This window comes from Cetorhinus maximus, chromosome 18, assembly GCF_964194155.1.
Source record: "Cetorhinus maximus chromosome 18, sCetMax3.hap1.1, whole genome shotgun sequence".
NCBI lineage: Eukaryota > Metazoa > Chordata > Chondrichthyes > Lamniformes > Cetorhinidae > Cetorhinus > Cetorhinus maximus.
Window position 1 is genome coordinate 98,081,388 of NC_135896.1, and position 14,210 is coordinate 98,095,597.

General features: G+C 41.5%; 1 protein-coding gene across 9 annotated transcripts in view; it reads left to right on the top strand.

Moving 5' to 3' along the window:
- The first annotated feature begins 4,359 nt into the window (after nt 1-4,359).
- The window catches only part of meis2a (Meis homeobox 2a), a 117,304-nt gene continuing 107,453 nt past the window's right edge, over nt 4,360-14,210 (top strand). For 8 of the 9 annotated variants that reach the window (XM_078563257.1, XM_078563256.1, XM_078563260.1 and 5 more), the window contains exons 1-6: nt 4,703-4,882; nt 5,322-5,551; nt 6,259-6,400; nt 6,780-6,830; nt 7,571-7,621; nt 8,574-8,723. In XM_078563257.1, coding sequence (XP_078419383.1) covers nt 4,871-4,882; nt 5,322-5,551; nt 6,259-6,400; nt 6,780-6,830; nt 7,571-7,621; nt 8,574-8,723 — 636 coding nt within the window. In that variant the 5' untranslated portion in view covers nt 4,703-4,870. Of the gene's footprint in view, nt 4,883-5,321; nt 5,552-6,258; nt 6,401-6,779; nt 6,831-7,570; nt 7,622-8,573; nt 8,724-14,210 lie in introns of all 9 variants that reach the window. The other variant, XM_078563261.1, reaches the window with a different exon arrangement.

Sequence of the window (14,210 nt, forward strand, 5' to 3'; positions counted from 1 at the left end):
CGCACAACAAGTAGACACACTCTCAAAAAAAAAACTTTGGCAGCGAAGAAATGAAATACATTTACACAATCCTGGGGTTTGGGGGTGGACGCAGGATCCGAAACAAGAATAAAAGCAAACAGACAGACAGACAAACTTAAGATTGTCGGGCAATCAAAATTAAACAACAACAAAAAAAAACAGCGTTAACTGTGACCAGAGCTGAGAACATTCAAACGCTTTCCCTTTTAACAACCAGATCACGAAAATAACTGCAAGTCTCCAGTGTTATCGCCTTCCTTGTTATGACTTTGTATCATATATTGTACTTCCCATCACTCTATAGGTGAACCGACACCCTAATTTAAAACAAATTATAACGTTAATAGTTTACATGTTTGTTCATAACTGTAAGCAAGCTTAGACCAGTGGGCTTTTATTGGTTGGTGTAGAAATAGTTCGGGATACATTTATGTATTTTCTGTATTGACGAGTGGAATTTTAAGCAATAAACTAAACGCGCGGACAAAAGTTAGTCTAGGAGTTTATTTCACTTTTATTCACCTTCTGGTGATGAAATCGAAAATCCGCCTTTTTGGGTCACAAGCAAACCTCACAGTAATCACACAGTAATCACACGCCGTGAACGTGTTTCGCTCAACAAAATGATTTTGCATCAGTAAATCAGGAGGTAATCTCATCAAATGTTTTAAATTTTACTGTCGGATAAAACACACACACACACACACACACACACACAGTGAAAGGGGACAAGGCGCGCTTCTGCCGGTTCTCGGGGTGAAGCTGAGGAAGTTTTGATACATTTACCATTTCGGTGCACTTGTGTAGTTCCAACAACAACGGGATCCTTCGCTCTCGGATTGTCTTAGTGCTGTTTTTCTTGAAACAGATACTGAACTCTTAATGAATCTCAACACAGCTGGACTACTCAGTCTGAACAGTGATAGCTCTAACCCCAAGTTGACCCCAATTTGACACCAGAAGATGAAATTTTACCAGCTGTTAAAGCAATCTTCGGCTATCCTCGACTATCTGCTGCTGATGGAGATGCACTCCATAACCGGACACAGATTTGCATTATTAGAACGGCGGCCACTTGATTCCTATATAAAAGGCTGCATTTCAGTGCTCAAATCTCTTGGAGTTAGTTGGGGCGGGGTATCTCGTCTATAGTTATCTTGGTAACTAAAAACTGTAAACTTCAAAAAACCACACTTAACACATTACATTAGATAAATCAGTCGTTCTCTTGAACCGAAATTAAATCAAAAGCTTTTTTTTATGGGGGTGAGGGAGGGAGGGAGAAGGCACACACGGATAAGGTTGTTATGTAACAAAGAAAAGATAGATACCAACTTTATTCCTGGATTAGTGAAAGCCAGGGAGAATTGTTCTTTAGGATCTGATAGTCTGTATTCTCTTATCCTGTACTCAACCGCTCTAAGTCTTTATTGAACGGGAGGCGGTGGTTTACATTAAAGTGCTTCCGTTCTGCACAAAATAAGAATTTTAACTGTTCTATTAAATAGATTTCTATCGATAAAATGCTAGGTGGCGACCATTTGTGACATGGAACTATCCGTTCCTTGCTGATGGCCGCCCAGTGTAAATGGCACTTTAAGGGTTGTCATTTGCTTTCTCATAATACTGGCGAGAAAATGTAGCAGATCATTTAAAAACTTTTTTTGATCACACGCAAAATCCGAATGGGCCCTTCGCTTTATATTATAAAACAAAATACAATGTACTCGACAAATATAACACGCGTTGCTTATTGTTTGGGGGATTATCAATAGAATATGCAATATTCAAAGTAAAATGCCTATTATATAGTTGGAATATTTAATCTGCGCGATACTGCGGGATGCAGCATATTCCGACACACACACACACACACTTTACAATACCAGATCACAGAAATGGTTACGGCACAATACCGCAGTCAAACCCATTTACAAAAAATGAGTCGGAACAAATGCATTTTCAATAGTCACCGATGACTGTCACACAACATTTACTTTTATTTATCACTTGAGAAATTCTCTACTCATCGCTGCTGCCAACTCGCCGCTTTTAGTGCTTCGGAAAGGTTACAAAACGCCCTGTTTCCAATACCGGGCTCCTCCGAACAGAGCCGCTTATTGCGGTTATCTACGAGGTGGAAGATTGGCGGCCGGCTAGAATTAAAACGCGGGCCGATTCGCGCAGCACAGATTCCAGCCACCGCCTATTGCCTTGTTGACTTGTGACATTCTACACAAATTAAAACCGAGCAGTCATAAAATGTGTGGGTTACACGGTTAGGCAAAAACCATGGCAACGCTGCCGTTTGTATACTGTTCGGGAATAAATGCCTATTAGTGAAACACACTTACTTGGTACGAAGGACTCGGCCGTACTTATTCTGTGCAGGACAAGTCGTCAGTGGAGTGTACCAGAAGAATACTTATTTGAAGACCGTCTCGGAAGAGGCTGCTGGATCTTCAGTACATCTCAGGTTTTTTTTAAAAAAAAAGAGGGGTAAACAATACGTAAAAGTATTTTGAGAGCGAATTTTCGATGCTGTCCCACATTGTCGGCAGTCCTTGGCATACAGGCTGGAGAATGTTGGAATGCCCACTGGCGTTTGTCAACCGCTGCACTATCTTACTTTTTATGTGAGGGGTGTTTTCCCAACATCATTGTTGTTATGATGCCTCGTTTAATCAAACTGTTTAATTGCAGTGGTTATCACTATCATCATCATCCTCTTAATCATACTTTTTTTTTTGCTTTATTGACCTCTGTAGTTGCATTGTTATTATGTCCCTGTGTCCGCACAAATAAAGTGTACACATTCTGTCTGCCTTGACAAAGTCGTGATTCATGTTTAATTTTGGAAATCAAATACCCCGTAGACAATGTATTTTGCCATTTTGGTGGAACCATCGATATGTGATGTCACATGTACAAAAGCCTGCATGTCTATTGATGAAGCCAAATATTAAACGGAATAGTCCGTTTTGGCCTTTGTGCGCAGGGGACCGTGAACGAGGGGGGAAAAAGACAAAACTACTGCAATCGATGGGTCGACCAATGCTCCGCCCCTTAACTTCTCGCATCCCCCTGTGATTGATGATCAGATGAAGCTATGATAATTGACTGCCATGATGTACGGCTGGGTGCATGAATTTGGTTCCAGCAAAAGGATTGGACGAGATGCATAAAATTATTTTCCCTGCAAAGGTTTTTTTTTCGTTGGAAAAGTTCATTTGTGCTCAAGGGGGTGGCGGGGACCACGCTTAATTTTCTAAATAACGCCATGCAATTAGGAACACCGTTATCAGGAATCACTCCAATAAATATCTTAGCGTTACCTTGCAGACCACAGCCAAGCTCGGGGACGTGTAAACCGGGGTGGGGGTCACAAGCTCATACACTGAACGGCTGGAAAGAAAATAATTCAGAGCCTGTTGAACTTCGTAACCACATACACAAATAAAACCGATGGTGCTTTTCTGAAGAAATTCTCTCCAACACACACACACACAGGGAGGGGGAGAGAGAGAGAGAGAGAGAGAGGTCAGTCGTAAATGCAACTAGTTAACGAGTTCCCTACTTTATCTATTAGTTACGTGTAGCAGCTAGAAATTCTTCAGCCGCTTGACCCCTATGGTTTCTGAGGATTACAAGAAGGTTGATTCAAGCAGGGGAAGTTACAGCGTCCTGGTCCTTACCTTACTTTGGGAAGTTCTGAAACATCTTAACCACACCAATAACTTTTTTTTGTGCTGTGGTGACAGAAAACAAGAGAGAGAGAGAAGAAAATAGATTCCCTAATCTGGATTTAAACAGACATAGAAATAGAGAGGGAACCTTAACTAGGATAACATAATGCTGATTGATTTAGAGATCTGTTTTATAACCTTATTTTTGGGGGGGACATGGGGGGGGAGGAGAGAGAGAGAGAGGGGGGGGGGTGGGGGGAGGATTGAGTGATTTCTCTCTCTCTCTCTCTCTCTTTGGCTCCCCCCATGACTTGCAGCAGTCCAGATTGCATACTCTACATATCAGAGACTGCTTGGCGTACGACTGGCTATGGTCACCACTACTTCCGGGTTCCGTCATTCTCCCGCCGCCGCCGCTCAGCTTTACCAGCGCATTATTACTGACAGCACATTCACTGTGTAAGCAAGCAACCTCCAAACCTGCCACCTCCTCAATACTTACTGACAGCCACTTATTCAAACAAACAACAAAAAAAAAAGCTACGAAAGAAGCCGGAGCTGCATTTCAAGCCCCTTCTCCCTCTGAATTATTTTTTTATTTTTTTGGAGGGGGGGGTCTTTTTTCTCTCTCTCTCTCTCTCTCTGGTGTAGGTGTTGTTAACTCCTCGTGAACGTTTTCATCGCTTTTTTTTTTCACAGTAAGATAGCGGTCGCAGGCCAGACGGAGGATCATCATTCATTCAATACCTTGACAACCCTGCTTTGATTGACAGCTGGAGTGGCAAAAAGCCATGAGAGGCGACAGTTTTGTTACAAGCGGGCTGTTGACGGGCCGATAGTAACCTTCAGTACCATTTTTTTTTTGGGGTCTCTTTTGGCTTGACAATTTTTTTTTCGCTTCTTCTTCTGGAAAGAAAAAAGAGGGAGAGAGAGAGAGAGAGAGAAAGGCAAAGTTCACCCACCCCCCCCCCACCTCCTCCCCTACTCCCCCCCTCCCTCCCTCCCTCCCTCCTTGGGCCGCTTTAAACTGCGATAGTGGAGGATAAAGCAGAAGTCGGAAACTGGATTGGGGGAAAAAAAAAGGGATCTCGTTGAGAATCACAACTAGAGCGGACTTGGGGGAGACAGAGACGGCACGTCCAGCAGTGTGGGAGCGTAGCCTGATGGCGCAAAGGGTAGGTTCCAATCTGCACACTCACCTATCGGATTATCCTGTATCGGTGCCGGGGCCTGTCTTGACTCCCCTCATCTACTGATGATGGCGGCCCCCGTCTTCAACAACAGAAAAAAAAAAGATCTGTTTAATAGCAAACTATAATATGCACGAGCATGTGTTGTGCTTTCTCGGCGATCCTGCTGCTCTTTTTTTAACGCGATTGTTACCATTTTCCACCTCCTCTCTCTCTCTCTCTTCCCCCATCCCCTCAACCCCATCCCATTCCCACCCCCCCCACCTCCTCCTCCTCGCCTCCTCTCTCTCTCCCCCCATCCCCTCAACCCCATCCCATTCCCACCCCCCACCTCCTCCTCACCTCTCTCTCTCCCCCCATCCCCTCAATCCCATCCCACCCCACCACCTCCTCCCCATACCCTCTATTGATCTTTTCGATGCAGTACGATGAACTTCCTCATTACGGTGGGATGGATGGAGTCGGGGTACCGGCGTCCATGTACGGAGACCCTCACGCCCCCCGGCCGATCCCTCCAGTCCACCACCTGAACCACGGACCGCCGCTGCACAGCCAACATTACGGGCCACATACACCTCATCCTAATGTCATGCCCACAAGCATGGGCTCTGCTGTCAACGATGCCCTAAAGAGAGATAAAGATGCAATTTATGGGTAGGTAATAAAATCTAAAAGAACAACTGACACGCTCCGCGGACAGAGAGTAAAAAAAAAACAGTTCATAATCAACTCAATAGAAAGCCAAATAAAACTGGCAAGTTCAGAGGGAGAGGGGGGAGAAAGCAAGTATCTCGTGTTTTGCAAAGTTTAGTCTGCACGTACAGGGCTCTGAACTTTGTGTCACTCTCTTGTGCACACGTAGCGAAGTCTAGAATATTGTTTCTTTTTGCCTGAGTGTAAAGACTCCTTTATTTTTTTTTTTGGGGCCATCCACAAACGTTAAATGATTATCGCTTTCTGAACTGACCGGAAGCAGCAAGTTTTCTCTCCACTGTTTCTGTCCCTGTTAAAAAGTTATGTTTTACTTCAAAATGGCTGCTGCCTTGCTGCTCAACTTAGTGGGGTGAATAAGTCTGTGGAATTGGTAAAAAAAAATATAAATCCCAATTTTAGTCACTACCTGGGGATTTGTGAGTAACAGGTCCAGTTCTGCAGCATTAATTTGTCAATTGCTGAGACAATTTACCAGAATGAAGTAGTCTTGTATATCTGTGCATATATATATATATAAAGAGAAAGAGAAAGAGAGAGAGAGAAGCAGACTGACTGTCTTCATTTCTACGAGAAATCATACATAGTTTTAAGGGTTTCGTGTGCTTCAGGGCTACAAGTAATTGACCGAAATCCTCCTTGTCTTGCAGGCATCCTTTATTTCCTCTGTTAGCGCTGGTTTTTGAGAAATGTGAGTTAGCGACCTGCACTCCACGAGAACCCGGCGTAGCAGGCGGTGACGTTTGCTCGTCTGACTCCTTTAACGAGGACATAGCAGTATTCGCGAAGCAGGTCCTACAATTCATCTTCTTCTCTACAAACTGAGACACAATATGCTGGGTGGTGGTGGTGGTGGTGGTGGGGCGGGGGGGGGGAGAGAAAAAAGACAGACTAGCACTTGTGATAACAGTCGTGCAGCAGTTGTATTTTCTTAAATGTAATCAGTAAACCGTCTTTAAGGTGCACATCCGTGAAACGCACAAGCATTTTAATAAATGTGTCAAATTACATGTAATTACATATAATTTATGTGCTAATTGTGTTCCACATGCTGTTTATTTAGTAAGCATACCTTGCCTATTGAGGCAGCAAGGCTTTTTCGAGTGTTTAAAGATAGTTTTCAAACTCTTACTGCATTGCGATGAGCTAATTTCTTTCGCATACTGTTTAGGTGCGCGCAGAAAAGCCACTATTCTCTTCAAATCCAGAACTGGATAACTTGGTAAGCAGTTCAATATTTTGTGATCTTTATAGCACAATTTAGATTTCACGTACGTTACACGTGGTTTGCTGCCTGTCCAGAAAACACTGCCCATTGAAACTATTAGAACCAGGGCGACCTTTTTTTGTTGTTGCATTTTAATCAGTGTTGCTCTTAAAATAACTGCCTTTTATTTCTGCGGCTTTCACGCGAGGTTAAATACTGGCCCGGTGAAAGACTTACATTTCAAACCCTCTCCTCAGCCGCAGGAGGAGGGGGTGGTGGTGGTGGTGGGGGTGGGGAGAGGGGGGGGTCAGGAAATAACTGCTTAGCAAGAAAGAGCCACTTCAGCAATCCCCGCACTTTCGACACGATCGTTTTGCAAACTCCCAGTGATTTGGGGTCTTAAAAAGATCCGAAAGCCGCCCCTCAAACGCGGGTTGAAAGATCGGCTGATCCCAGCTCCACTTTTCCCCAAAAGTGCATTTTGCAAAATCCGCTGAACTTTTATTTTTAAAGCCCCGGCCAAGACTGTAACACCGCGGACGGCTAAAACACTTTACAATAGCGCCAAATGTTATAACGTCACTTTAAAGAAAGATGCGAATGAACAGTTGAAGTTGGCCTTATTATTAAGCGTTTCGCGAGCTTTAAAGTTTGTCATTCGCCGTGTTATCTGTTGTGAGTTTTTAACTAAAGAATTGGGGAAAGGTGGTTGGGAATTCTCTTTGGCATGTCTAACACATGTAATAAATTTGCAGATGATTCAAGCTATACAAGTATTAAGGTTCCACCTCTTGGAGTTAGAAAAGGTAAAACAAAGTTTACTGTTGCCCTCTTATCAATCCCGCTCCGTCCCGAAACCTATTTACGCTTTAAAGTGCTGTACAAAATATACTTCCTTGCAGATCAGACCTTATAAACCAAAAGTCTGTGTGTTGAACTGTTGGAAGATATGTTGCAAGGATACAAAGTGACAGTGTTGTTAAAACATGGCCTGTCTCTTTTTTTTCTGGACGCGGCTAATTTAAGGAAAACCGAACGAGAGTACGGACAGCCTCAATACACAGGGCTGCTTCCTACTTGCACACAACTTGCCTTCTTAATATATATATTTTTTTTAAAAAAAAGGCCTTTGGTTTATAAGTGCTTGGCTTCAAGTCGCAGGTCGCTGCATTTTCTTTGATGTGGCTTTGAGTTTTGGAGGTAACATTCATTTTCTAGCGTTGCGAAGTCATTTCCATAGTCGGAGCTGAAGTATTGTACTGACTTGGGTGTAGCGAACAGAGCCGGCTCTGAGCGCAAATACTTTGCAACTGTTATTGTTTATGCTTCAGAAATAAATCTTTTATCAGGGGGAACGTACATTATTTTGAAAGCAATCACTGTGAACAAACACACATCGTTTTAGGCCGTTACAGTAGCCGCGATAATATAAAGATAGGTGCCTCGTTTTAATACAACACTCCCAGATATATGTAAGGTTTCATTTAGAGCGGGGATATGATGGTGGGGAAGATGATATGGGTCGTTTCATCCGGAGAGTTATTTGCTAATGTTAACTGCATATTTTTGTCCTGTTTCAAATACTTGTTGCTGCAGTCTCTGGAGAATAATAAGTGCACGAACAATTTCACTATTGTTTCCTTGTCTTTATAATGCCTGCAAAGCAAGTCTCTTCACACGCACACACAGCCCGTCTTTACTGCTGTCTGAAATCTGACCATCTGATGGGGGTTTTTTATTTAGTATCTTTGTTTTCAGGTCCACGAACTGTGCGATAACTTCTGCCACCGGTACATTAGTTGTTTAAAAGGAAAAATGCCAATAGATTTAGTCATCGACGAACGGGATGGAAGTTCAAAATCTGACCACGAAGAGCTGTCCGGATCGTCGACAAATCTAGCAGAACATGTGAGTGAAGTTTTTCATTTGTCCGGGCTGTTTGGTTTGGTTTTGTGTGTCGCGGCCGTGTGTACCTGTGTCGGACCCTATCTGTGTTCTGCCCCGTCCCTGTGCATTAGATACTGTGGCAAGTGGTCCTGTTTGGAGGTTAGCGTTTTTTAGAACTATATGTAAAATGTCTTAAAGCCTCTTGAAGGGAGAGCCGCCTTTAACTTCTACATTCCCGAGGTCTTCCAGATGTAGTGATTTGCGTGTTTATCACTGTCCAAGATTCCTGTCGGGGGCACCCACAGCTTAAAACTGGTGCCACTGATTTGAGGGACTGTGTTCATTTCGTACGGTTAGGAAAGCAGCGACTTTACGAGGTTGGGGTGGGGGGGTGGGGTGTGTGGGGAAGCCTCAGTTTGACACGGGCGGTGTGGCATAATATCTGTTATTATGGAGGCGTTAAATCACTTGCTGTATTGTTGGTTCAGACTGTGGTTAGAGCGAGGAGTGTTTTTTTGAAGCATTTACACTTGTATTGAAATGCTCCCCGTGTTCATTTATTCAAACCGATCGATACCTGGCCAATGTCTTTAGGATGTTGTGATTAAATTGACACAGTCACCGTATAAGGGCTTTGACAGCGATTCGCTTTAACGATGCTGTGAAGTTAACTGTAGCAAGAGACTTGGTTTGACTTGGTTTTTGTTGTTTGAACAAGCCGGCGACGTGCTGGGGGCTTTTGTGCCGGACTTTGGTGTCGGAGTGAGTGGGTGAGGAGTTTGCAGGATTCACGGTCAAGGGGTTGGGGGAAGAAAAGGCCGCTGGTTTTTTAAGCAGTCAAAATTACAGAGCGCGTTTGGCATGCTAGAGAGGTGTAAGCAAATATGTATGTCGAATATCTCGCGTGAGATTGACAACTGGACACACACAGGGACACTACTGATAGGTACATCCGACGTACTAAAACAGAGGCACACTCCCCAGAGAATCGGAAAGTGCAGCAATTTTCCGAAATCTCACTGTCTCCAAGCTGCATTTGAAAGACTACCTGGGGAAAGGCTATAGGTGTGGAAATCGCATTATTGTGCTTAGAAAACCTCTTTGGTCACAGGGGACACCGCAGTCTAGGTTCTGCTTCACATGCTCACCAGTATCTTGTAACAGAGCAAAGCATTGTGGTGATATTTTAAATAACCGCAGTAGGTATTTTTCATTCTAATAACAACAATAGATTTTTGAAGCGGGGGCGAGACGGAAACTCGTACGAAAGTCTGAGAAGCAATGAGGCGAAATTTTAAAAACGGTTTATATTCTTTTGTCAGGACGTATTTTACAAAACTTGATCAGACTATTGAACACTTTATCTTGCATTTCGATCACAATTGTGGTTTAATGTTAATGGGAAATTCTTATTATTTTCCCTATCCAGAATGATTGAGGAGGAAGTCATATTTGACTTTCCAAAATGGAATTAGCTGTGTCTTAAATGGGAATGTACTTCATTTCATGTTGATGTGTAGAAATGAAACACACTAGTGTTTATATTGAAGAGATTAGATAAACTAGCCTGTTTAAGTTACTGGCAGATGGCAGATGCTATAGTCAATTTACTGTGTTCCATTAAAAAATTCTAATTTACACACTATAATGGGATGAGGTTGGGAGGTTAACATTTTGATAATATGATAACTGTAGTTTTAGTTACAGTAGTGCAACATTCTGAACACAAAATAGACCAAATATAACAACCCATTTATCTTGCACCCGTTAGGGTTTACCACTTCATTAAGTATTATAATTTAGAGCCTTTATTTCCTGGTGATTTCAACTATGAAAATTTTTACATCAAACCCCCTGCCATTTGTTTTCAAAGGGGCACTAATTTGAGCAACTAGAACACCAGCAGGGAGATGAAGAGCTTTATGAAAAATTATTCACAACTCGCTTTGGTGAAATGCATTTCTTGTGCATTGCTCATTTGACTCTATACCATTAAAGTTCTGTTGACGCGTTCTTGTATGTTTGAGTATTTGTATTTCGACTTTTTTTATATAACCTAGTGTCAAGGTGATGATCGCGCCACTTCTCCGTAAATTGTTTTTACATTTCTGCTAATAGCGTGCTTCACGTTAATTTCTGGAGCCCTCTTGATAGATCAGGGGAGACGAGGGAAGAGAGAGAAAAGAGAAACCAACAAAGAAGATAGAGATAAAGGCAAATAAAGAATAGAAATCTCGCCGCCCCTTTGTTACTAATTCGTGTGTCTTCTCAGTCACAGGAAGGGGCATTGCATGTTCTAAGCAAATAGTTGAAGATGCTAATTTATTTTGTTTGACTCTTTTTTTTTGCTTTGATATGGATTTTCACTACATAACCCAAGGCTAGATCTCAATTGGTGAAAGTTGGTGCATTGATGGTGATGAAGTATTTCAAAGGATTTGAGGCAGTTTGTAGTCTTCCCTGTTTACCTGGGGTGTAGCCATTCTTATCCATGCATGTACTATATTGTTTTATTTGCATATGAAATGGCTGGAGTGTTTGAACTGATTTAGGTCTTGAATAGCGCCGATTGAAAGGAAATGTGTTTTAATTTGTTGTGAGCCAGGATTGCCTTCATTATAGAAGTGACAGATCTGTGACAGCTGCTTGACACCCCGAAAGCACACACCTCTCCTTGCCTATTCAGTGGTGTCAATCTGCCACATGGGGAGAAAGATATAACTGCTTGATGACTACTAAATCCTATGAAGATATTTTGTGGGGGATAGGGATAGCTACAAGCGAGCATATACATACAGTATTATTGCACAGTTGTGAAGGATTGGGTTGTGCGATCATGCCCTTCAGAATCTGTAAAATTGTATTTAGCATTCATCCTCAGTTTCAAGTGTCAAGATTTCAGTATCATTTTTGTTACTTTTTCCCAGGTCTGAAAGTATAAACTTTTCAATTTGCTATTCACTCATTCCAACTTTAATATCCTTGTCTGCCTTTGTTTGATATCTTAGGTGATAAAGATATTTTCGAAAAGACTTGTAGCAGCTCAGGCAGACTTTTAATGTGGCGGCTGTAATTTCCATTTTGTTCTATTTTATTTGATTTTATTTAAATTGAGCTTTGATTTTCACTTTTTAGGTAAAAGTATTGACCTTTAACCACATGTTTACAGATTGATTTAAATCAGTTCATAATCAATCCGTTCTTGAGAAGCAGGTTCAAATATATTATTGACAAATTCCCGTTATACACCAACTCCTAAATTACTGTGTTTTTGCCTTTTACAATCAAGAATAAAGTGTACATGCAAACTACAACTGCTGGAAGGTATTAGCTGTATTACCCTCAGCACAGATGTGTATAAGCATGATTCTGTGCACCGTGGGTAAGACATGAGCAACCCAGTATTTTGGAAATGCATTCCTAAATTAGCTGCTTGTAATTCTAATTCCCTGCTCCCACATTGTGCGTACATTCATCCATGAACTTCCTGATAAAAGGCACAGAATTGGGCACTTCTCTGTCTTTCTAAGCTAAGCAGGGCTTTTTACAAGTATCCTTTCTGCAGTTTCCCATCAAAGTAATGTGCGTCTAAATCCAAAATACCTTTCAGTGCCATTTCTTTCATTCTGAAAATCGTTTTTGCTTACTGCCCCTTTAAACATAAACTTGCTTTGCATTTTCCAATCACCATTTATCTTTAACCAGCCTCTGTTTCACATGTGGGAAATTCTGTGGAACTCAGTTGAATGGTGAAAGCACCAGGATAGTATTGGTGCTAAAATAGATCACACAAAATGTTCAATAACTGTACACACTGACATTGTGTAAATTAATTTTACTTATCTTTAAATGTGCGTATACTGCATGCACTGACACAATGTTATGTATATATTGAATAATTTTTTAACAATTTATTTAGTAAACTTGGCATTTTAAAATCTCCAGATTTTTAGTCTGTAGCTGCAGCATGCCAATTATACATCAATGTGATTTCTTGATATTACACTCACCTGCAATTTTAACCACACATGGATTTACTTACAACTGTCAGAGTATAAATCCACTATTCATGCAATATCTGTACATTTGTTTCTCTTTTTCTGCCAATTATCTCTGCTCCCCTCCTCTACTGAAGTCATTGAATCCTTGCAGGGTTATGGTTCCATTGACACTAGAAACCCTCTGGCACCTCACCTAAATAGTACTTCTTCATATGCATGCCCAGGTACTGCATAATGGTGGGGGCATCAGAGCTGAGACCATTCCCGTCATCCTCAAAGTCCATTTTTAGGCATTGCCAACCAAGGTCGCTCGTTGGAGATCAGGCACTCGGACCCTAGGTGACTCTTCTTCTTTCCTCACCTAACACACACATTTTTGCAGTAAGGGTGGCTAATTATCACTGGCCAGGGACAAAATCTGGGGTTCTTCCAGAACTGGGTGGCTCAGTTCGTAACTGCCTTAACCAGCTGAGCCATTGGGGGAACAAAATCTTCAATATTTAGTGAAGCGTTAATTACTTTTGCGCTCTGTTCTGCACCATGTATCCTCCATTAGGAAGATGAGATGTTTTGTGGGATACTGACTCAGCCATTACCGTTCTCAGTGCTACACCATGAATAGCTGGCAGGTTCTGCGATTCAGGTGGACTGCGCCAAGAACGAAGCAATGTTTTCCCTTTGATTAAATAAATTACTGATTTATGTAGCGCCCCATCTAGTGGTCTGCCTAAAGAGTAACAGAATCACCCAACAGAGGTAGAGTTCAAATAGTAGTGAGCCCTGATATGAACTTATAACCTTTTGATTGGACATCAAATACTTATTGGGTGGTGCTGTTATTGAAACACCAATTTATATTCAGTTGCATAGGGTCACAATGTAGTTTAAAACAATATACAAAGTGAACCTAGGCACCGCAACATATTTTAAATACTGGAGAACTGCTAAATAAAATTAATTCTTAAACTTTTTCTGGAAATGCAACCTCTACCTGTGGAGAGAAAAAAGTAGGTCTTAATCTAATTTGGGTAATCTATCAGGTATCTTGCTTGTCACTTTGCAATTATCAGAACAAGGAAAAATGAGTAAAATTGCAATTTGTTGACATCCTTTATGTGCATACTCAAATAACATGAAATCTTTATGTAATCTAATCAGAAATTTGTTTTTCACTATAAGTAGAGTTTTGAAAAACCCTGTTTCAATAACTTTATCCTTCAGGGAAAATTGCTAATTGTCAGTACTAAAACTGTTGTAAACAGTGAAAAACCGATGGAAATCTCTGTGAGATATAAATGATGATCATTCACATGTTGACACACTTAATTTGTTTTGCATGAAATCATCTGTTGCATGGGTAGCATTCCTTTGAAAGTTTGCCAGTGCATATTCTTCCCAAGTTACTTACTCTCTTGACAGAGATACCATTAGTATAGATAGAAATAGCAAACTTGTTCGGCTGTTCTGCTGATTGTGAAATGACAGAATGGAAGAAAAATACTTGCCG